The sequence below is a fragment of the Xenopus laevis genome, chromosome 5L, assembly GCF_017654675.1.
Source record: "Xenopus laevis strain J_2021 chromosome 5L, Xenopus_laevis_v10.1, whole genome shotgun sequence".
Taxonomy (NCBI): domain Eukaryota; kingdom Metazoa; phylum Chordata; class Amphibia; order Anura; family Pipidae; genus Xenopus; species Xenopus laevis.
Window position 1 is genome coordinate 11,814,677 of NC_054379.1, and position 25,229 is coordinate 11,839,905.

At 40.1% G+C, this 25,229-nt stretch overlaps 1 protein-coding gene across 2 annotated transcripts in view; it reads left to right on the forward strand.

Moving 5' to 3' along the window:
* atf3.L (activating transcription factor 3 L homeolog) overlaps window positions 1-23,279 on the forward strand; it is a 58,402-nt gene extending 35,123 nt beyond the window's left edge. The window contains 4 exon segments of one of the 2 annotated variants that reach the window (NM_001094018.1): window positions 9,228-9,274; window positions 15,747-15,989; window positions 17,529-17,636; window positions 20,544-23,279. In NM_001094018.1, coding sequence (NP_001087487.1) covers window positions 15,750-15,989; window positions 17,529-17,636; window positions 20,544-20,741 — 546 coding nt within the window. In that variant the 5' untranslated portion in view covers window positions 9,228-9,274; window positions 15,747-15,749 and the 3' untranslated portion in view covers window positions 20,742-23,279. 2 annotated transcript variants of the gene reach the window in all.
* The last annotated feature ends 1,950 nt before the right edge of the window (window positions 23,280-25,229 follow it).

The following is a 25,229-nucleotide window of genomic DNA, read 5'->3' on the forward strand; positions in this document are numbered from 1 at the left end:
TCCTCCTGCCCTTCAGTCACCCACTGAAATCATTTGGCACATTATGAAACAAAAAAATATGATAAAGGAGACCCCAAACTGTCTTGGCAGCTGAACCCCTATATCCGGCAAGAATGGGACACAGCTACGGCAATTTCTTTCCTCAGTTCCCAAACGTTTACAGAGTGTTGTTAAAAGAAGAGCCGATGCAACTCACTGTGAGACTTTAAACAATAAGGGATAGGATGGAGCACACAATCCGCAGACTCTGCTGCAAACATTTTTATTGATCACAACATGTTTCTTTTTTACACTTGAAAAAGGATCCATGTTGATCCGAAACATGTTGTGATCAAATTCATAATAAACATAGATTTATCAGAAAACACTGCGGGGCAGATTTACTAAGCTCGATTGAATAGTTCAAATGCAAAAATATTCGAATTTCGAAGTATTTTTTTGGGTACTTCGACCATCTAATTGGTCAAATTCGATCAAATTCGATCGAATCGAATGATTCGATTCGAACGATTCAAAGTAAAAATGGTTTGACTATTCGACCATTCGGTAATCGACGTACTGTCTCTTTAAAAAAAACCTTTGACTTCCTACTTCGCCACATTAAAGCTACCAAAGTGCAATGTTAGCCTATGGGGACCTTCCAGAGCACTTTTCTACGTTTTTTTTGATTGAATAAAAATCATTCGATCGATCGCTTAAAATCATTCGAATCGTTCAATTCAAAGGATTTTTATTCGATCATTCGATCGAACCTTTTGCGCTAAAATCCTTCGAATTCGCTATTCAAATTCGAAGGATTTTACTTCGAGGGTTTTTAAACCCTCGAAATTTGACCCTTGAAAAATCTGCCCCTACAATTTCTCCATTTCAACAAGTGATATGCTTATTACTATATGGGATAAAATATCGGGATTACATGATTGCATTCTGTTTTTATTTGTATTTTACACAGTACTTTTTTGGAAAAGGCATTTCGCTAAATAATTTGCAAAACTGCTGAAAAAAACACATTGAGGTCAATAGGCAAAATTTTTTTTTTTTTTTAGTGCGCAGCTTTTTTTTCTTACTCCAAATGCATTAAAAGTCAATGGGCATTTTTTCTTGCGGCGAGTTTTTTGTCTTGGTGACTTTTTGTACCAAAAGCATAACAGTCAATAAGTGGTTTTTCTTATGCTTTTTTCACGGCAAATGCATCCAGTGTCGGACTGGCCCACCGGGATACCAGGAAAACTCCCGGTGGGCCCAGGTGTCAGTGGGCCCTCGTGCTGCTCAATCTTGGCCTATTTCATGGCCATTCTATGAGAACAAAGAGCCTAAATAGATGGAATAATAGATTATGGTATGTAAACAAAAGAGACTAGGAGAGGAAGGAGAGGAAGAATATAGTACAGAGAGTGGGCCCCTGGTCTAAGGTATTTTGGTGGGCCCCTGGTCTAAGGTATTTGGGTGGGCCCCTGGTGTTCCAGTCCGACACTGAATGCATAAAAGTCAATGGGCGCTTTTTCTTGTGGTGGCTTTTTTGTCTTGGCCACTTTTTTTTTCACCACAAAATTTGCAGATGGTGAAATGCAGAATTTTTCCGCGAGTCTATGCCTGACAAAAAAATTCTCTCATCACCAGAGCCTAGTGCAATTGTAAATTGTATGTTTCTTATGGCTATGAACACCTACCATCATTTTCCGCTGCTTGTTTCCATTTGTAGTCATCTTTAAATGAGGGGAGGATACAGGAATGGCTTTTGTAGTTCAAGTCCTCTTTTGAGGTCAAACATTTGGTCATGACCCTCTGCTCATAGCAAAGTTATAGCCTTACAAAACATTACAGTATCAGCATTCAGCTATTGTTCCATGTAATAAGAGTAAATAATGTCCACCCAAAATCAACCTGGACTTCCAGGAATAACAAACACAGCCAACCCGTATCTGCTCAAACTGTCATTCTAACTGGAATTTAGTCAGCCTCTATCCCTTATACTAACAGCCGATAGTTTGTGAACCTCTTATTTGTCCATTATACCAGAATACATCAAGGGAATGTGAACATTTCTCTTAATTTAATTTTATATAAGCAGATATGTCTCTAAAGGTGCAGAAGCTACGGTGCGTTAAGAAACTCAATAAGAGCAAGGGTAGCTGGGTAACATAGAATTTAAGGCACTGTTGTCAAGGGAATGCTGGGAAATGACCGCTCAACAAAAGCCAAGGGGCCACAGGGTTTAAGAATAAATATAACAAATTAACAATATCTAGCAACTGTAGGTGCCTCTACCAAGTATCCAAAATGCCCTACCCTCAAGACAGCCCTTCATCCTACATTATACAATAAAGGACTGGTTGCTAGGGAGGGTCAACGACCCTAGCAACCACATAGGACTTTCAATTATAAATGAGGAGGGGAGTGCACACAAATTTTAGTATTTATGCACGTTCCTTGGCTAGAATGGGCTGGCTGTAATGTTATAGTTTAAGCACATGCTATAAATGGGGTCCAGACATGCACAGAACAGGGTTTATATGGTCAGGGTCCTGCTGATATCTCCTTCCAGTCATTATGTGGATGGATAGTCTTCATTTAGGGTCATCACCTGCTCTCTGTCGACAGATAAACCAATAGCAAATGTTTCAAGGGGGTTTTTGTTAAGGTCCCTTTGTACAAAAAAAAGCCATATTTATTATGCTCATGTTATCTACTGAGCAATACGAGTGATTTTCTTAAAAATAAATAATTGTTATTGCCATTAACACTATTATTTGTATATATTTATCCTGTAATATGGAGACATGCGGGGTCCCCTGTTAAAGGTGCAACTCCCAATCTCCTCTCTCTACTTTATTTTCATTTGGTTTCTTGACTATATTATATTATAGGACCAAGATATGATTATCTGCAATGCAGTTGAAATGGGGGGCTGTATAAAATCAACAACTATAAACAACTGAATTTGGATCTGAAATATTTTATAATAATAATTAATCTTTATTGGAGGCAAAACCAGTCTATTGGGTTTATTTAATGTTTAAATGATGTTCTACTAGACTTAACGAATGAAGAATCCAAATTACAGAAAGAACCCTTATCCAGAAAACCCCAGGTCCTGAGCATTCTGGATAACAGGTCTCATTCCTATATATATATATATATATATATATATATATATATATATATATATATATATATATATATATATATATTTCTGGTGTGTATCCGCACTCAGATCCAAATCATATGTGTTGTGTGCTTGATCTAAAATGTATACATACTTGTCAAGGAGATCCGCACAACAGTTTCTCTTTTTAGTGTATATTTATTCCACTGTACATTCCAACGTTTCGAACTGCATTGGGTAAAGTATATATATATATATATATTGTGAGTGTGTTCTAAACAGATTTTGGAGTTTGTGGGAGTTCATTACAATATTGTGCCGTGGTGTATTTTATAAGAGGTCAATATTTATCAATTCTGTTCAATGTGTCTGTGTTCTTTATTTTAATTATTTTCTGCCAAATGCCTACTCACTGCTTTATAAATTTCGAATTTTTATATCTAAACAAAAACCTTGTAAAAACGTTAACGTCGGGCAGATAGAAGGCAAAACAGGCAGCGTGTAACAATGGAACCGTGACATTTTTGGATAAATATTTATGAAACTGTGTTTATTGCAATTTGCGGGGGAATTCGGCTGCTTCTGTGAGTTTCAGAACAGCTGTGTTGATCCCTTTTGTATTCTGGGTGAGGAAATTGCAGAATATATCAAAAAATATTACCAAAGGAAGGTCTCATAAATTTCTTTGGTGTGAAAAGGGATGTATTATTGAAAACAACGCATGTATTTTGCTTGATTACAATGTTCAGATATATATTTTTTTTAAATGAACATTTTTAAAATATAACTTTTGCTTAAAATGTATTTAAACTCAGTAAAGACACGGTTAAAGCAGCAATTCTGTCACGCTTTATGGTCGCAATTCTAGCTATCTTTATAACAAAGCATTCAGACCACAATGGTCAGAAACCCCGCACCTCACTTTGTTAAATGCTAAAACCCAAAAGGATTATTTAGCCATGAATATGGATTTATCCAGCAGAGTTACCATGAAGTACAAGCAAACCAATTAAAGCTGAAAAATCCATTGTCTCAATAGGAAATCTGGCAACGAAATTTTGAAAATATTCTGAAAACAAGATTGGGTTAGTAATAGAAAACGGCCCTGGAATTATTGAAACTTGAAAAAAAAATTTCACAAAGAAAAAAATGTTTTGGATAATTTACTAACTCTTCTTACATAAAATTCCTGACTTTTCAGACGTCTACAAGGATTATTAACAATAACAATTTAAAATTAGAGGAAAAAAACCCTGTTTGTAACTTTAAAATATCGTAATATTCTAAAAACTTACTTTTACATAAAAACTTAGATACTTAAATGAACAAAGAGTCAAGTCTTGCCCTGAAGTGCGTTTCACCACTGCTTCGCGAAACGCGCGTCAGGGCAAGACTTGATTTTTTGTTTTAATTGTTTTTTCACCGGCTGGTGAATCGAGATTGCGGAAGTAATTTTTTAGCGTGTTAGCTTCCTTGACTTTTTCTAAAATCTGTTTTCTTTCTGAGGGCTGAAAGGTTTGCGGTTTTATAGGGTATATTAGCCTCTTCCAAACAAGTCAGGGAATGTAAAATACGAGACCGCAGCTCTCCAGCTTCTACCTTCTCCCCCAAACTAGTGATGCACCGAATCCACTTTTTTTGGATTTTGCTGAACCCCGAATCCTTGGCAAAAGATTTACCAAGCTGAATACCGAACCAAATTTGCATATGCAGATTAGGGGTGGGAAGGGGAAAACATTTTATACTCCCTGCCCCTTGATAAAGGGCTGGAAAAGCTCGAAACGTCGCTTAGCTTGAGGCATGAATAAAGTACCAATTTTTTCACCATAATCGGAGTGCTGCTGAAGTATTTTCTTGTACGTGAACCAGACCTGGGCAGATAGGGTCACAGACGGCACCCGACGCTGCAAAGAGCGGTGAGAGTGTGTGTGTAGCACTACTTTGTGTTTTTTGGATACTCCCTGCCCCTAATTTGTATATGCAAATTAGGGTTCGGTTTGGCCTGGCTGAAGGATTCGGCCAAATCCTGCTGAAAAAGGCCAAATCCTGAACCGAATCCTGGATTCGGTGCATCCCTACCCCAAACTGAGCTAGAATCTATTGGAGCAACTCCACCAAACTATTAATTTCCTTTTCTTGGTCTGTAATCAAGGAATAACTTGGGATAATTAATTAGGAGGTCATTTGGATTGGATATTGGCATTGGGCATTTTAGTAATTAATTCTTAACAGCTCATTAAGGGGGGACATGGAATGAGTATTGGAAATAATGAAATAAAGAATTGATTGGCATGGCACTTAATTAATTAGAACACTAGAACATTTTTGAATTGGAAATCACAAGCACTTTATAAGTTATTCACGGCAATAGAGTAAATTTTACTCTTTGATTTGTTATGTGAATGAATTAATAGAATGCACGGTGTTCATGGAGTAAAATCAATAATCTAATGAAATGACAGCACAAGCACTTTATAATTAATATATACGGTAAGAATCAATTAAGTATCTAAGATATGTGATTGTTTGGGTGTCTGATTTTAGGTAATTAATCACAGGAATACTCAATTAATTTTTTAATAATTAATTAATTGTATAAGTAAAAATTAGTAATTGACCAATAGGCGGTCCAATATAATCCTGATTTGATGTTAGTATTAATGATCCAAAGGAGGACATTTTTCAAGTTTTTAATGTAAAAGTGGATTTTTAGAATATTACGATATTATAAACAGGGTTTCTTTTCTCTCATTTTAAATTGTTAAAGCAAAAATTTTGACATGACAAAATACATTGGTAATTTTTCTAGTGATTTTTAAATATTTAAAAATAATTTGTAGCAAAAATTGAGAGAAAATTATTTTTATGAAGATTCCCAGAGAAAAGGTAAATATTTAAACCAATTGGCCAACAAATATCCAGTAAATTATCTCTTTGCTTCTTTCATAAATAAAAAATATAAAGTTAGGAAGGATTTCCTGTTATATTTGTGGGTCCGGCTGGGTGGCATCAGGTACTAGTGGGGCACAATATAAATCAATATTTTAACTAGAATAATATGTCATTTCCCCTTGAGTATAGAAGACGAGAGCACAGGGTTGAACTAAAAGAAGAAGAATGGCAGGGGGAGCGTCACGCAAACACTTTTATAATGAAGGATTTCAAACAGGATCGTCGCATTCTCTCCACATTCTGTTTTTAGTGTCAGAGCTCCGGTTATTTTGGGATAATCCCTGACCACGCTTTAGGCAGTTATTTAAATTTTGGGTGTTCGATTTAGGACCCCCTATACTGGGTGCGTCTTCAAGACAAGATGCTGGGAGTCGTAGTTCAACAACAGTTGATATTGTCACATAACATGACGTACAAAGTCACATATGAACAATAATGATATTTTAATTTAAAAGGTCACCGTCGTCAACAGCTACTTGTTTAGTAGAAACCAGAACTGTATATTGCCAAGGCTTGATGTGGTGCACTGAAACTACATCTCCCATCATTTTGCCTTTTGTAATTTAGCATCACAGGTTGCTCAGGTAGATGCTTAGTAGAAGTTTAGTTTATCAGTATCAACGGGAGAGTGTTAGCCTGGGCAAACATGAAATGTATCAAATATTGAAAAAGTTATCATCCCTTTAGTGGTGCATAGGGAAAGTAAGCCTCCTTCCTTTCTCTTACAAAGCAGCAGTCATGCCCTGCTTTATCCCTGAGATTCTAGCTATCTGTATAACAGAACATTCTGTCCCAGTGGCTGCACAGATCCTATCTGATCCCCATTGTAAGCAGCAGTCCTGTCCTGCTTTATGGCTGAGATTCTAGCTATCTGTATAACAGAGCATTCTGTCCCAGTGGCTGCACAGATCCTATCTGATCCCCATTGTAAGCAGCAGTCCTGCCCTGCTTCATGGCTGAGATTCTAGCTATCTGTATAACAGAGCATTCTGTCCCAATGGCTGCACAGATCCTATCTGATCCCCATTGTAAGCAGAAGTCCTGTCCTGCTTTATGGCAGCTGAGATTCTAGCTATCTGTATAACAGAGCGTTCTGTCCCAGTGACTGCAGAGATCCGATCTGATCCCCATTTTAAGCAGCAGTCCTGTCCTGCTTTATGGCTGAGATTCTAGTTATCTGTATAACAAAGCATTCTGTCCCAGTGGCTGCACAGATCCTATCTGATCCCCATTGTAAGCAGCAGTCCTGTCCTGCTTTATGGCAGCTGAGATTCTAGCTATCTGTATAACAGAGTATTCTGTCCCAGTGGCTGCACAGATCTATCTGATCCCCATTGTAAGCAGCAGTCCTGTCCTGCTTTATGGCAGCTGAGATTCTAGCTATCTGTATAACAGAACATTCTGTCCCAGTGGCTGCACAGATTTGAAAGCAGAAGTCAAGAATAGAAGTTCTTAAAAATTATAATTAACTACCAATTTTAAAAATCTTGAAATATTCCGAAATTTTAAAATGAAATATAAGAGACACATTTGGGGGTATTAGTATATATCTACAAATAGACCAGGACAGGAATGGTAAATTCTATATAAAATAAATGTATGAAAAGCAGCTGTTGTTATTATAGATGTAAGATCGAGACAGGACTGCCATATATATAAATATACATGTCATACAGCTGAAGGAGATGAAGAGTGAGGCACATATAACTGTGTGTGCATATATATATATATATATATATATATATATATATATATATATATATATATATATATATAAAACACACAAAAGCCATGAATATCCTGTAAATTATATAGTGAATAAAGTACCCCCTCTTGTAAAATATAAGGATATTATAAGTTACCGAGGAGTTTCATGACCATATATAAACACCAGGATTCGGCCTTTTTCAGCAGGATTCTGATTCGGCCGAATCCTTCTGCCCAGCCGAACCGAATCCTAATATGAAAATTAGGGGTAGGGAGGGAAATCACTTGACTTTTGTCACAAAACAAGGAAGTAAAAAATATTTTCCCCTTCCCACCCCTAATTAGCATATGCAAATTAGGGTTTGGATTCGGCTGAATCTTTCGTGAAGGATTCGGCCGAATCCAAAATAGTAGATTCAGTGCATCCCTACTTATAATATCCTTATATTTTGCAACTGGGGGTACTTTATTTATTATAATACACAAGTTTCAGTGAGTCATGTGACAAAAATGACATCAGAACTCACCGTTTATAACTGATGACATCAGAACTCACCGTTTATAACTGATGACATCAGAACTCACCGTTTATAAGGATATAATTTACAAGATATTCGTGGCTTTTGTTTATTTTGTCCTTATAAACGGTGAATACTGATGTCATCAGTTATAAATGGTGAGTTCTGATGTCATTTCTGTCACATGACTCACTGAAACTTGTGTATTATAATAAATAAAGTACCCCCAGTTGTAAAATATGAGGATATTAGAAGTTACTTCGGAGTTCCATGACCTGTATAAAAACCTTCGGCCTTGTACTTTTATCTGGTCATGAAACTCCTCAGTGACTTATAATATCCTTATATTTTACAAGAGGGGCTACTTTATTCACTATGTAACTATATTGCACTATTTGCTGTCGGTAATGATGCCGGTGAGGTAGATGAGCGGATGAGGCACCAGTACACCTTGAGACAGAGGGGGATACGAGAAGTATCCCTCCGCCAGTAGTAGTAGTAGCAGTAGTAACGGTACAGTAGTAGCAGTAGCGCAGGCAAAGACTGGGAGTAAAAACAGGCAAACATGGCTAAGGCGCTCTCTGTTTCTTCCTCCGCTTTCCCCCGAGCCCCTGCCTAATAAGATCCTCCTCCTGCCGCCGTCACATTCCAGCTGGCTTCAGTCATTGGCTCACTGGGACGCCACTCACGAGTTAATACTGCTGAGCCTGTTATAGACAGAGGCTTCCCCTCAGCGTCTTCTCTGTGTAGCCCCGCCCTCAGTCCCTCCCCGCACTTCCCCGTCCCTCCCCGCTGTTTGCATCACCGCCAGGCCGATCTCTCTCTCTCTCGGCTATTAATAGAATGACGTCAGGCCGTGCCACATTCCAGAGCTCTCCGCGCGCGGCTATATAAAGGGGTGATGCAACTGCACTGCCAGAGCGAGTCACAGTCACAGGGGGAGACACACAGGCAGCGGCTGCTCTAGGTCACTTCCCACCGACACAGCACGGTAAGCGCTCAACTCTCTCTCTGAGTGTTCCCCGGGCAGACTCAGCCCCGGACCTCGCTAGTGTATCGGCAGCAGTTCCCCCTCTCCTTGTGTAACATTCCCGCTCCCAACTCAGGGGAAACTTTCCCACTTCGCGCTGATTGGTTCTTATACCCAGGGATTTGCTCAGCGCTTGTCTGATAACTTCCCCTTTAAACCTCAGCCTGAGTGGCCCCCAAGGGCCCCAGATCTCTTCAGCGATCCCTGTGTTACACGTGCGAGAAACTTTATCTCTATTATATTTATCTTTATATATATATATATATATATATATATATATATATATATATATATATATATATATATATATATATATATATATATACACTATTAGACTATTACCTGCTGCTGACACTTGTATCTCTCCTCTAATCACCTCCAACTGTCACCTGTCTATTTCCCATCTCCCATATATTCTTTATTTATATCTCAACCATTATTATCATCATCTATATGTCATATCAGCTGTGTATCTCTCTTCAGCTTTATATCTGTCATTTATATATCTGTCATTTATATATATCTCATCATTGTCATATCCCCTATGTATCTCCCATCATCTATATAATATCCTTCTCTACATTCTTCTTATCAACTACATATTTTCCATTTTCTATGTATGTAATTCACTATATATCACTCGCTAGCTATGTATATCCCATCACTTCTATATCTGCCATTAGAATATCTCTTATCATCTATATATCTGCCATTAGAATATCTCTACTGTATATATATATAGATCTGTCAAATGATCTAGTTCATATCATTATCATCATCTATATATCACCTGTCTATATATTATATAATCTGTTTCTCGTTCTCTGTATAAGTTGATCATCTATAGATCTCTCATTATCTGTATATATATTTTCCATCTTCTGTATCTATTTCATTAACTATATATCACTCACCATCTATGTACCAGCTATATATCTGTCATATCATTCATAATTCTTTGAAATGAATTGTATGCCTTCCATCTCGTATATATTTATCATCAGCTTTATTGCTTCATATATATAAATATATATATGATGAAATAAATTTGATCATCCACATTTCAATTCTTATGTATATATATATCTTCTATATAAATATCTCTTCTCTTCCAGATATCTAATGATATGTCTGCATTTGTATATGTCTTCATCTATATCTAATAGTATTTATATCTCTTGTCATCTAGATGTCATCTCTTACTAACTTTGTATCATCTATATATCGCCCAGCATTTATATACCTTTCATCCATATATCTCCTATCATATATATATATATATGATGTGCACCCACGTATCCAAGATTCGTATATATATATATATATATATATATATATATCTGTATCTGTATGTATATACTTCTCTCCTTTATATATTAGTCCAGTCATATATATTTCTCATGTCCCATCATCTATATATCTTCTGTCACCTATATATCCCTCTCCTTGTCTATAAAGCCTCTTGTAGCTACTCATCTGACTGAGTCTATATTCACGTGTCTCTCTTGTATCTGTATACAGTACCTGTATCTTCTTATCTATTGGTCTCTCAGTTTTTGGATTGAGTATATAGGGGTGTATAGTGTGGGGTGCTCCATACATTGGGCTGATAGATGAGTGTGCAGTTTGCTTGTACTTTTCTTTTACTAATGTTACTTTGGAGACAAAGAGAGAGCGAGGCCGGCAGATAGTTTGGGCTCTGCCCTCTGTATTACGGGGGATAAAGGGAAGGGACAGTTGGCTGTGTGTGTGAGAGAGAGGTAGCCCACTTTAGTGCCTGGCACACCCAGAACCGGTCAACACATAGACTCGGGCTGACTTTGTCCCGCTCTGGGAGGTTTCGGTTGCAGCCTGATGATGAAACTGCTGCCTAATACTTTCACTTCTCTCTCCTGAGTGCTGTGTCTTTACCAGCCTCAAGGTGGCGATACATTCCAGCAGGAATGGCACGGTCAGGGTTCCGGTAGCATTTCCAGCTGTGAGAGAGTGGAGCAGGACTGGAGCTGGGGATCTGACTGCGGGAACACTGGCTTACACGGGCAGCACATTACTAATCTCCTCTGAAAGCCGTGATGCCAACAGTCAGAACATATGTATCAACAATTCCAAGAAGTACATTATTTAATCTAATTTAATCTAGTATAATGATAGCAGAATATATATATATATATATATATATATATATATGTATAGTGTATTTATATATATATATATATATATATATATATATATATATATATAGATATAATAATAGATCTTATATATGTGTGCAGTGTCCACTGGGACAGAATGTTCTGTTAAACTGATAACTAGAATCTCAGCTGCCATAAAGCAGGGCAGGACTGCTGCTTACAATGGGGATCAGATAGGATCTGTGCAGCCACTGGGACAGAATGTTCTGTTATACAGATAGCTAGAATCTCAGCTGCCATAAAGCAGGACAGGACTGCTGCTTACAATGGGGATCAGATAGAACCTGTGCAGCCACTGGGACAGAATGCTCTGTTATACAGATACAGTAGCTAGAATATCAGCTGCCATAAAGCAGGACAGGACTGCTGCTTACAATGGGGATCAGATATTATCTGTGCAGCCACTGGGACAGAATGTTCTGTTATACAGATACAGTAGCTAGAATATCAGCTGCCATAAAGCAGGACAGGACTGCTGCTTACAATGGGGATCAGATAGGATCTGTGCAGCCACTGGGACAGAATGATCTGTTATACAGCAGTTTCCTAGAAAGCACAGCATTGAGAAAGGTTGAAGAGCTAACACATGTCATTTTAATCATTAATGCATGGTAAAATCACTCAAGAGGGTCTTTCTCCAAAATCCGCAGCATGTATCATTCTGCTGTTGATGTTAAGTGGTTGCCAAGGGTTACTAGACCTAGAGCAAACTTTGTTATAGAGTTTCCTGTAAAGGAAATCAGGTCAGGTTGATGTAGGAAAACCCCAGTTAATACTGAGCTAGAGAAAAGTGTCATATAATTATAATATAGAACATAATCCCTAAATTTTGCGAGACAAGAGGTGATTGGAAGAAGCTGTATTAACCCTCCATGCTCCAGTCAGTCTCTTCTCTCCCAGTGATGTCAGCATCGTATAATAGAGACTTTTCACCTCCGTGACCTGCAGCCCAGTTACTAATCTGAGAGTTGGGCAATAGGGTGACACAATCTCACGCAGGAGCAGCTTCTTGGGGAAACTCACATTTGTTTCCTGATTTCATCAGCAAAAAGGCCGGGAGTTTAGTAACTGCAGGTTGTGACCGGGCAACAGGAGGGTCATTGGGGCAGTTGCAGGTCACATGGGAAATCAGTAACATTTCTGCATCATTTATTTTAACAGTAACTTTTTATTTGCCACATTGTTGCAGCTGGAAATAGATGTTAAACACAGGCAGTGGGAACTTGGTGCCAATTTATGTATTCCCTGTTTTCTCTGTGTGTAACCAAATTTAGAGTGGGCACGAATAGAACCAACCGGCTGTGGAGTGGGCAGGAATAGAACCAGCTGTGGAGTGGGCAGGAATAGAACCAACCAGCTGTGGAGTGGGCAGGAATAGAACCAGCTGTGGAGTGGGCAGGAATAGAACCAACCAGCTGTGGAGTGGGCAGGAATAGAACCAGCTGTGGAGTGGGAAGGAATAGAACCAACCAGCTGTGGAGTGGGCAGGAATAGAACCAGCTGTGGAGTGGGCAGGAATAGAACCAACCAGCTGTGGAGTGGGCAGGAATAGAACCAACCGGCTGTGGAGTGGGCAGGAATAGAACCAGCTGTGGAGTGGGAAGGAATAGAACCAGCTGTGGAGTGGGCAGGAATAGAACCAACCAGCTGTGGAGTGGGAAGGAATAGAACCAGCTGTGGAGTGGGCAGGAATAGAACCAACCAGCTGTGGAGTGGGCAGGAATAGAACCAACTGTGGAGTGAGCAGGAATAGAACCAACCAGCTGTGGAGTGGGCAGGAATAGAACCAGCTGTGGAGTGGGCAGGAATAGAACCAACCAGCTGTGGAGTGGGCAGGAATAGAACCAGCTGTGGAGTGGGCAGGAATAGAACCAGCTGTGGAGTGGGCAGGAATAGAACCAACCAGCTGTGGAGTGGGCAGGAATAGAACCAACCGGCTGTGGAGTGGGCAGGAATAGAACCAACCGGCTGTGGAGTGGGCAGGAATAGAACCAGCTGTGGAGTGGGCAGGAATAGAACCAGCTGTGGAGTGGGCAGGAATAGAACCAACCAGCTGTGGAGTGGGCAGGAATAGAATCAACCGGCTGTGGAGTGGGCAGGAATAGAACCAGCTGTGGAGTGGGCAGGAATAGAACCAGCTGTGGAGTGGGCAGGAATAGAACCAGCTGTGGAGTGGGCAGGAATAGAACCAACCAGCTGTGGAGTGGGCAGGAATAGAACCAGCTGTGGAGTGGGCAGGAATAGAACCAACCAGCTGTGGAGTGGGCAGGAATAGAACCAACCGGCTGTGGAGTGGGCAGGAATAGAACCAGCTGTGGAGTGGGCAGGAATAGAACCAGCTGTGGAGTGGGCAGGAATAGAACCAACCAGCTGTGGAGTGGGCAGGAATAGAACCAACCGGCTGTGGAGTGGGCAGGAATAGAACCAGCTGTGGAGTGGGCAGGAATAGAACCAGCTGTGGAGTGGCCAGGAATAGAACCAGCTGTGGAGTGGCCAGGAATAGAACCAGCTGTGGAGTGGGCAGGAATAGAACCAACCAGCTGTGGAGTGGGCAGGAATAGAACCAGCTGTGGAGTGGGCAGGAATAGAACCAACCAGCTGTGGAGTGGGCAGGAATAGAACCAACCGGCTGTGGAGTGGGCAGGAATAGAACCAGCTGTGGAGTGGGCAGGAATAGAACCAGCTGTGGAGTGGGCAGGAATAGAACCAACCAGCTGTGGAGTGGGCAGGAATAGAATCAACCGGCTGTGGAGTGGGCAGGAATAGAACCAGCTGTGGAGTGGGCAGGAATAGAACCAGCTGTGGAGTGGGCAGGAATAGAACCAACCAGCTGTGGAGTGGGCAGGAATAGAACCAGCTGTGGAGTGGGCAGGAATAGAATCAACCAGCTGTGGAGTGGGCAGGAATAGAACCAGCTGTGGAGTGGGCAGGAATAGAACCAGCTGTGGAGTGGGCAGGAATAGAACCAACCGGCTGTGGAGTGGGCAGGAATAGAACCAACCGGCTGTGGAGTGGGCAGGAATAGAACCACTGTGGAGTGAGCAGGAATAGAGCCAACTGAGTGTACTTGCCTGTTGTAATCACTTCCCTCCCTCTATTCCATGGCCGTCGGTAGTGATTACAAGCCATTGCTATTACATTTTACAAATAACATACTAAAAATTAACTTCTAGGTGAAGCACCCCTTTAAGGCCTGGGAATCCTGCAGCAATGGGGTTCAGTGTTCCAACTATTTACGTTGATGCTAGAAACAATCGGTGACATTTCTAGTGCAGAGGGTTCTGCTGGATCAGCATTTAGGCAGATTTCATTTGGACCTGTGTCTTATTTTGGCAGGGAGCAGAGAGAATCAATTCCCCATCCTAATTATAACTATACCCGGGGGCTCTGATCTGTTAATTGGTGATCTCAAAAGTAAAAATAAAGGCAGAGACTGGTGTAATTATAAGCCAGAATGGGCTATTTATACTCTCGCTTACCTTTGTACTTTGCATTGGGCAGAGAGAAAAAGGTCAGTATTTACACTACATTCTCCATCTGTTTGTGCAGCCCAAACCCTGGAAACTTTCCCTAGTGGGGGGGGGGGGTGAAATGTTATAATATTGAATATTTCCACATTCAAAGCAGGGAGGGGGTTCAAGATCTTTTACTAACAAGAGTTGTACAGGTATGAGATCCCGTTATCCAGAAAGGCCGTCTTCCACAGACTCCATTTTATCCAAATAATCCACATTTTTAAAAATGATTTCCTTTTTCTCTGTAATAATAAAACAGTAGCTTATACTTGATCCCAACTAAGATATAATTAATCCTTATTGGAAGCAAAACCAGCCTATTTTATTTATTTAATGTTTACATGATTTTCTAGTAGACTTAAGGCATGAAGATTCAAATTACAGAAAGATCCATTATCCGGAAAACCACAGGTCCCGAGCATTCTGTAGTACCTTTCCCCACCAGCTTCCAGCACTGACCTCCTTCCTCCATAGGGAGGAAAGAGGTCAGCAGATAATACCATAAAAAAAAAGAAGACCAATGGCAACGTGCCATGGAGTGCCCATGCGTCATTGGAATCTTACAGATTTTTAGAATTTGAAGTCAAATCGCTGAGAAAAAACCCAACTTGCTGTTCCATAAGAACTACATCTATAAATGCATCTTGGTTGGTGAAGGATGCTGGGAGTTGTAATTCAGCTGTGAGCGGTGCATCTAAATTTATGTATTTCTTTTACCCCCCTCAGAAAATGATGCTGCAACACCCAGGACAAGGCTCGGCTGCAGAAGTGAGTGCGACGGCCATAGTGCCCTGTCTGTCCCCGACAATGTCGTTCAGCTTTGAGGATTTCACTAACCTCACCCCACTGGTTAAAGAGGAACTAAGGTTCGCCATTCAGAATAAGCGATTCTCCACCCGAGCCCCCTGCTCTTTAGATTCGGTGGTGGTGTCCGACGGCCCCTTAGAATTGACAGTCCCCAAATCCGAGGTATGTCCAGTGCCTTACCTTTATTCCATATATATGTACTGCGGAATACACTTTAAAGGGATTCTGTCATGATTTTTATGGTGTAGTTTTTATTTCTAAATGACGCTGTTTACATTGCAAATAATTCACTCTACAATATAAAATGTCATTCCTGACCAGCAAGTGTATTTAGTTATAATATTGGTGTGTAAGTGCATCTCAGCTCATTTTGCCTGGTCATGTGATTTCAGAAAGAGCCAGCACTTTAGGATGGAACTGCTTTCTGGCAGGCTGTTGTTTCTCCTACTCAATGTAACTGAATGTGTCTCAGTGGGACCTGGATTTTACTATTGAGTGCTGTTCTTAGATCTACCAGGCAGCTGTTATCTTGTGTTAGGGAGCTGCTGTCTGGTTACCTTTCCATTGTTCTGGTGTTAGGCTGCTGGGGGGAAAGGGAGGAGTGATATCAACTTGTAGTACAGCAGTAAAGAGTAACTGAAGTTTATCAGAGCACACGTCACATGACTGGGGGCACCTGGGAAACTGACAATATGTCTAGTGCCATGTCAGATTTCAAAATTAAATATAACAAAAAAATCTGTTTGCTCGTTTGAAAACGGATTTAAGAGCAGAATTCGGCTGGAGCAGCACTATGAACTGATGTCTTTTGAAAAAAAAAATGTTTTTTCAGCTCAGTTCCCTATTGGAGGACCAACTTTTGGGCAGGGTCCCCACAATAGTGCCAAGAATATCTAGGGCAGCAAATACATATTTACCCCCAATCTCCTGTTAATTGACCTTCATTGTGGGCTTTCAGGGGTATCTAGGAAAGCAAATCTTACCCAAAAGGTGGCCATAGACGTACCCATAATATTGTATGAAACTAATTGTCGTATGATATTCGGTGTGTGTGTATGGTGGGAGACAAGCTGAATGATAGAAGACTTGGCGGTCGGTTTGGCGATCAGGCTGGCTGAAAATTTTGATTGGGTCTCTTTGAAGGCACCCGAAAATCACCCATTGTTAGTGCTGAATGGTCAGATACAGGTAGAATTCTATTGTTTCTATATGTTTATCTGACTAATCAGCTCTACACGTGTGTATTGAAACGAATAATCTTTCCTGGAAACATCTTAATTGGCCACCTATAGTTCTTCTACCACTGCTCCCCCCATCCCCACAGTTTGGGGCCGTGTGTTGAGAGTGTGTCACATAATCACCACCTGTGTCACAGTTAACCTCAGCCATACATTCTATAGCACAATGACATTTAGGAGAGTTTTGCAACCTAAAGGCTGACATTTACTTCCTCATACCAAGCTGCTTCATTGTATCATTAAGGCTGATATAAGCATTGCTCAAGTCTCCCTCCCAGTGATTCATTCCTTCAAACTCTTTATCAGAAGTCAGTTTGAGGCCTTTTTGCTGCTTCAGTCTTATAGAGTTGAGCCCTTTCAATTTATTACCTGTCTCTGGGGGTCTTGATTTTAGGGGGGCGTTGCCACTGCTAGTGTTGCACCCATGCTACTACTAACAACACTACTTTCCTTTTTGCCACAGTTTGCCCCAGAGGAAGATGATCGGAAAAAGAGGAGGAGGGAAAGGAATAAAGTTGCTGCCGCCAAGTGTCGAAATAAAAAGAAGGAAAGGACAGATAGTTTGCAGAAGGTAAGGCAATACTCAGCCTAAAGTTCTTATTCTCAAAGAAATCTAGTTGTCTAACAGCCAATCAGCATCATTAATCGGTTTGCTTATTGCTCCCTGCGGGACCCAAAACCTGCAGCAGACTCAGTGTTTGCTATTACACCGTCTCCTTCTGATTATATAGTGAATAAAGTACCCCCTCTTGTAAAATATAAGGATATTATAAGTCACAGAGGAGTTCCATTACCATATAAAAGTACAAGGCCGAGTGCTTTTAAACAGGTCATGGAACTCCAAGGTTACTTCTAATATCCTCATTTTTTCCAACAAGGGGTACTTTATTTATTATAATACACAAGTTTTAGTGAGTCATGTGACAGAAATGACAGTTATAACTGATGACATCACTACTCACTTTTATAACTGATGACATCACTAGTCACCGTTTATAAGGATATCATTTACAAGATATTCATGACTTTTGTGTATTATAGACACATACACAATCCCTGCTGTTCATGTTACTGAGGATTATGGGGGATTATTTCAGGGGTGCACCCCTAGGTTCCCTATGACAGTAGCAGCCAATCTCCTGGTGCTGCCAGTAAGTCACAGCTGGGGGTCAGCGTCCTGTTTCACTATGGGCAGACTATATAAGGTCAGGCTACAGAGCCCAATGAGCCCGGCTATATCAGCACTTTCATTTTCTTTATGAGGCAGAAACTCTGCTGAAATGTCACTTCCCTGCAGCTGAAATCAACATTTTTATTTTAAGCTTCAGATTTCCTTAAAGAATAAAGTTGCACAATTCTGAGTCAGATTCCCGATATGATTACATCTCAAGGTTTGGGCTGTTGAGTAGGTGTTTACACAGCAAGGGTCATTTATCAACACCGGGCAAATTTGCCCATGGGCAGTAACTCATGGCAACCAATCAAATTGTTGCATTCGTTGTTCTGCCAATCACTGGTTGCTATAGGTTACTGCCCATTAGCAAATTTGCCCAGTGTTGATAAATGAGCCCCAGGGAAACCTTTTGGCAGCCAGATAAAATTAGAGGTGCCACTGACCATAAAAATTAGCAAGTCATGTGTAATTGTAAAATGTTGATTGTAGAACAGTTAATGGAGTTGGGGTTTATTGGTTTCCGTGACAGTAGTGATGTACAACCTGCAGCCCCTAGACTGCAACTCCCAGCAACCTGGAAGCTATTCATACAATGCAGGCAGTGCCAAAATAAGGAGTGAAAAGCTTTAAATGGGATCTAAAGAAAAATAAAATGTTTGTAATTTTACTCAGACTACCCTTATATATACATTTTTTTATTTTTATTGGTTTGTTAGATATTAACAAGCACTACGTTTGTCCAGGTGCAGTAACCCATAGCAACCAATAAAATGTTTCCTATTATCCGGTGACCAGTAAACGAGACATACTGAATGGCTGTTACAGCCCACTGCGCCTGGACAAATTCAGCCCCCAGGAGACTGTTAATACCAGGCTTTTGGCTCAGCGACTCTCTTTGAAAGTCACCGAATATACAGTTAATAGAGACTATAAAAGTGCTCAGAGGAGAAACTCTTTCTCTGAGTTTAGATCTTCATTAAACGGGTGGTTCACCTTTAAGTTAACTTTTGGGGGGGGGGGGTTACTTATTTTTGGGCTTATTTATTAATACTTTCCCAAAAATTTTGTTTGTGGGGAAAAATCCGATTTTCGTGAATTTTTTTTCCCGTATTTTTCATCCGATTTTTGTCAGATTTTTCACCCGAATGCTCCAAATTTTGCCCAAAAACTTTGGGGTATTGCCGAAAAAATCATTGGGACTCCTCCCATTGGAGTCAAAAAAGAAATTACCCTAGCACACCCTGGCCTTCCTAATCAAAACGAATCCCAGGTGCTCAGTGAAGGAGGCGTTTGGCAACCTCAAAATCCACATGAAAAGCAAGAAAACACTGGCACAGCATGGGTTGCTTCTAGCAGGGAAACCCCTTGCTCATTTATTGCGGATGCAACGTTTCGGGGCGTAACCCCTTTGTCAAGCAAACTTCTCCCATTGGCTTATATGCAACCTCGACAGGTCTGAGATGCTGGATTTTCAGATTCAGACTTTTCCATCCTCAAGGTTTAATAAATTCCGAAAAATTCGAGATTTTTTTAAAAGTCAGATTTTATATAAAAAAATCCTGCTTTTTTTGATTTTTGCATTTGGAGTTTAGTAAATAACCCCTTAGTATGTTATAGATTGGCCAATTCCAAGTAAATTTTAATTATTTATTTTTTATAATTTTTTAATTATTTGCCTCCTTCTTCTGACTCTTTCCAGCTTTCAAATAGGGGTCACTGACCCCATCTAAAACAAAAAGAATGATCTGTAAGGCTACAAATGTATTGTTATTGCTACTTTTTACTGCTCATGTACTATTTAGGTCTCTATTAATTATATTCCAGTCTCTTATTGAAATGAATGCATGGTTGCTAGGGTAATTTAGACCCTAGCAACCAGATTGCTGAAATTACAAACAGGAGAGCCGCTGAATAAAAAGCTTAAATAATAACTCAAAAACCACAAATAATAAAAAATGAAAACCAATGCAAATTTTCTCAGAATATCACTCTCTACATCATACTAAGAGTTAATTTAAAGGTGAACAACCCCATTTATCAGGCCTGATCAGCACAGTGCTGCTTTACATATAACGATCGCACTGGCCCAGGTCTAATTAAGGCTCATATAGACATGACAGTTATGATTAATAACTTTCATAATCTGTCCCTAAAAGAGGAATTTCCCTTCCTAAATTGCACAATACTCCACTGCCCGTACAAATATATTTGTAGATGGAGCAAGAGATTTATTCCATTATTATAAAGTCCCAGGTTTGTTTTCAGGAGGGTCTCATTTATTCTTCCTTTTCCCCCTCCCACAAGGAATCGGAGAAGTTGGAATCTATCAATGCAGATCTGAAAGCCCAAATTGAGGAATTGAAGAACGAGAAGCAGCATCTGATCTACATGCTCAACCTCCACCGACCCACGTGCATCGTCCGGGCTCAGAACGGGAGGACCCCCGAAGACGAGCGCAACCTCTTCATCCAGCAGATCAAAGATGGAACCCTGCAGAGCTAAGAGACTTGTGTGATGGACCTGAGCATCTCACTGTGTTATTACAAGTCACTTAAACCTCCAACGGCCAATGACTGTGTGTCGGAGAGACTCCTTGCTCCGGAATTCTACCCGGGGAAAAGGCCTGGATGGGGAAAGACGTCTTGTCAGAAGACTGGATTCTGACGGCCTGGAAGGGTATCACGTGACTGAATCCTAAGTATCCCCCTAGAGGGAACAGCGTTCTTTGGAAGATGCAGCAAACGTCATGGGGCTTTAACTAGAAGCCATTTACTAATCCTGTTATTATTTAGCAGCACTATGGGATTTGTTTGTTATTTTCAACACAAAAATGTGCAATTTCTCTTTTTTTTTTTTTTGCCAGAACCACAATAAGTAGACATTTCAGTGTTTGGAATCAATGGGGTCTGAGCTACTGTCAACCACCCATGTGTTAGTTAAGACTTACAAAGCATTGCCTTATAGGGGACGTATTAAAGGAGAAGGAAAGCTACAGAGGCAGTTTATTGCCAATAGATTAGCCACAATAGTGCGAGCGATTACACTATATTTATTCTGCTTTACCATACCTGAATAAACAGCTTTAGAAGCTCTCTCTGTTTAGGATAGCAGCTGCCATAATAGCTTGGTGTGACATCACTTCCTGTCTGAGTCTCTCCCTGCTCACTCATAGCTCTGGGCTCAGATTACAGTAGGGAGGGAGAGAGGAGCAAACTGAGCATGCTCAAGCCCTAGTCCTGGAGGTTTAAGCTAAAAACAGGAAGTCTGATACAGAAGTCCACGTATACACAATATAAGGAAAGAAATATGGTGTTTCTTTTGACTCAGAGCAACATTACTTTGAGGCTTTACTGGTGTATTTATATAGACCTTTCTGATAAAGTTTACTTAATTTTAACCTTTCCTTCTCCTTTAAGCACTACGCTAATCCATATAGGCTTGGCAATATTACCCCTGCTTTTCCATAAACCATAGGCCACTGGATTGATTTGGCTGTGTAAGAATTATGAGAATGTGCTCACTACCCCTTAAAGATCCCTGTGCAGAACAGTACAATTGAAAGTAGTTCAGGTGAGAGGAGAAGCAGCTATTTAGTCAGTCATCTCCACCTGTTTTGTTCTGTACACCAACCATTATCATTCTAGGGTGGGGATATAAATATGTGAAAAGAACATAAAATGCCCCTTACGTTCTATTTTTTATTTATTTACCAATCACTTCCCCGGGCAGTACCCATTGGCATCAGTGCCACCAGTAATGAATAGAGGAAAGAGCTAGTCATTTAGTCATTTATACCTTCTATACAGTGTGTTGTGTAAGACAAAAGCCAAAACATTTCCCCATATTCTGCTTTTTTTTCCCCCCAAGTACAAATAATGGCATTTACTTGTTTGGGATGTGTCTAATATTTATATTCTGCAACAGAATATTAAATGCGTCATGCTGGGATATATTGTAATGTCCCCTAGCTCCACGGTTGAATGAAGTCCAAAAATAGTACAATCTAAACACAGAAATTGCCCCTGACCCCTAGAGGGGTTTGTAGTTTTAAAGGCATTCAGGTTAGTGATGTGCGGGTCGGGATTTCCCCAACCTGCACCCGACCCTAACCTGCCCTCCCTTAGCCCATGCCCACCTGCATCCGCACTTCCGGGTTATTTTTATAGACCCGCACCGATCCGCCCCACCGACGATGTCACAAAAGTGGCGGGGCAAGCAGGCACATCATCTATAAAAGACTAACCATTTGACGGTGGCGGGCGGGGAGAGCAGGAGAAGAGCTCAACCCGCACCCGCCACCTGCAAAAAAGCGTGCAAGGTTGGCCATAACTTGCCCGACCCGCGGTCACTAATTCAGGTAGCCACCACTGGCCTCTAGTGGCTGCAGATGGAATTACATATTGTCCAATTACTTTCCATCTACATCCTCTAGGGGCAGTGTTTGTTAAATGAATTTGGTTTCCAACCAAAATAGTATTAAAGGACCCACCTGCCATATAGACAAATGGAAGAATAATAGTTTATCAGTACTGCCTGATCAGTATAACTGGGGGGCCTGATGTTATGTAGATTGCAAGCTCACTGGGCCCAATCATATTCCTTAATCCTTAGATGGGTGCACTGAATATATAGACTTCTGTGTGTAGTTCATGGATGACAAACCACGCATCTCGACTTCCTTTGTGTCCTACGTTTCCTACTATATATATATATGTGTATAAATTATACCTAAATCTATATATCCAAATATATTACAGGTGACGCAGGCGTCATGTAATTTTGTTTGGCTTTTTGTTATATCCGTGGCTTGTATGTTAATCCTGTTAGCCCTCTATGTATAGATATATATATTTTTCACTAAGTCTGGAGCATCTGCAGGTTGAATTATGGCCGCGGTTCTGCGTCCGACGCAGTTCCCGATATGTAACGGATGTGAGGATTTGCATGCTAAGTCAGAATAAGGTACTTTCAAACCTTTTGTTTTCTATAATGAGGTATTTTGCGTTTTGATACTTTTTATTAAATATATTGAAAAAGAAATGGCTGTGTTGCCTCATTCAGTATTGTGTGTGTGTGTGTATATGTATGTATATAATCCGGAAAGGCCACCTCCTATAGACTCCATTATAATCATTTAATCCAAATTTTAAAAATTGATTTCCTTTTTCTGTGTAATACTAAAACAGTACCTTGTACTTGATCCAAACCAAGATTAACTAGTCCTTATTGGAAGCAATTATTGAGTTTAATTAATGTTTACATGATTTTCTAGTAGACTTAAAAAGGATCCTGTCATCAGAAAACATTTGACTTGGGGCAGCTGGGAAATTGACAATATGTCTAGCTCCATGTCAGATTTCAAAATTCAATATAAAAAAATCTGTTTGCTCTTTTGAGAAATTGATTTCAGTGCAGAATTCTGCTGGAGTAGCACTATTAACTGATTCATTTTGAAAAAAATGTTTTTTCCCATGACAGTATCCCTTTAAGGTATGAACATCCAGATTACAGAAAGATCTGTTATCTTGAAAACCCCAGGTCCCCAGCATTCTGTATATCAGGTCCCCATACCTGTATATATGTATATGTGTATGTATGTATATATATATATATATATATATATATATATAATACACAAAAGCCATGAATATCTTGTAAATTATATCCTTATAAACGGTGAGTTCTGATGTCATCAGTTATAAACGGTGAATTCTGATGTCATTTCGGTCACATGACTCACTGAAACTTGTGTATTATAATAAATAAAGTACCCCCAGTTGTAAAATATGAGGATATTAGAAGTTACCTTGGAGTTCCATGACCTGTATAAAGACACTCGGCCTTCGGCCTCGTGTTTTTATATGGTCATGAAACTCCTCGGTAACTTATAATATCCTTATATTTTACAAGAGGGGGTACTTTATTCACTATATATATATATAATGTGTGTATCTTGTCTTGTGTATATACTGTATATATGTATGTATATGTAGCACAAGGTGTAACCTTTCATGGGGATTTCACCATCAGCAAATGAAGGGGGCCCGGGGCAAGCGCATGCAACTGGCTTCTGTTCTAGAACATTGGGTGCTCCAAATACTTTATAAGGTTGCTCGAAAATGTTAGGACTCAGGCCCTTTTGTCAGTGAATACAAAGCCGAACGTGTACTTATAGGAAACAGAAGAGAGCCCTCTAGTGAAGCCTGGGTGAATCACAAGGCTTGTAGCACATTATACACATAAATCCATTACAAAACATCCAGATTGAATAGTTCCTAAAAATAAAAGTTTGTGGCGATTTGACTGCAAGCTCCATATCGGAATAAACAATCCTATTGCCACAATGGAGAAGAGGTATGGATGTATATTAGCAATACATTGAATATATATAATTCAACACATGAAACTGATCATGTTATTCAATGACTTAACCATGGAGAAGGAACGTTCTGTATCACACCTGTAACATATACTCTATTGGGTAGAGTTACTGTTTAATTAATGTGGGCTGCTTCAGTACCCCGGTATCGGGATCTCTGGTCTTGACCCAACAGTGCCATAAAGTGCCTATTGCTGGAGGGGAGTTATGACTCCTACAGAATACAAGTGATAGAGAACGTTGCTTCCCCATGACTTAGTCGTCAGTCAGTAACCCGATTAGTCCAGACCGAGTTCCTTTAAAAATCCTTTCTAAAAAAGTATTGGGTTGTGTCTCTCTGGGCTGCAAGTGTTCTGTGCTCCAGGGGACCCCAATTTAATCAGGTCTTCATGTATTCTGTTTCCCCTGCAGGGGTGGATTATTTTGCAAGGCCATTAAAGGGATTCTGTCATTTTATGATGTTGGTTTTATTTCTAAATGACACTGTTTACACTGCAAATAATTCACTCTACAATATAACATTTCATTTCTGAACCAGCAAGTGTATTTAGTTGTAATATTGGTGTGTAGGTGCATCTCAGGTCATTTTGCCTGGTCATGTGATTTCAGAA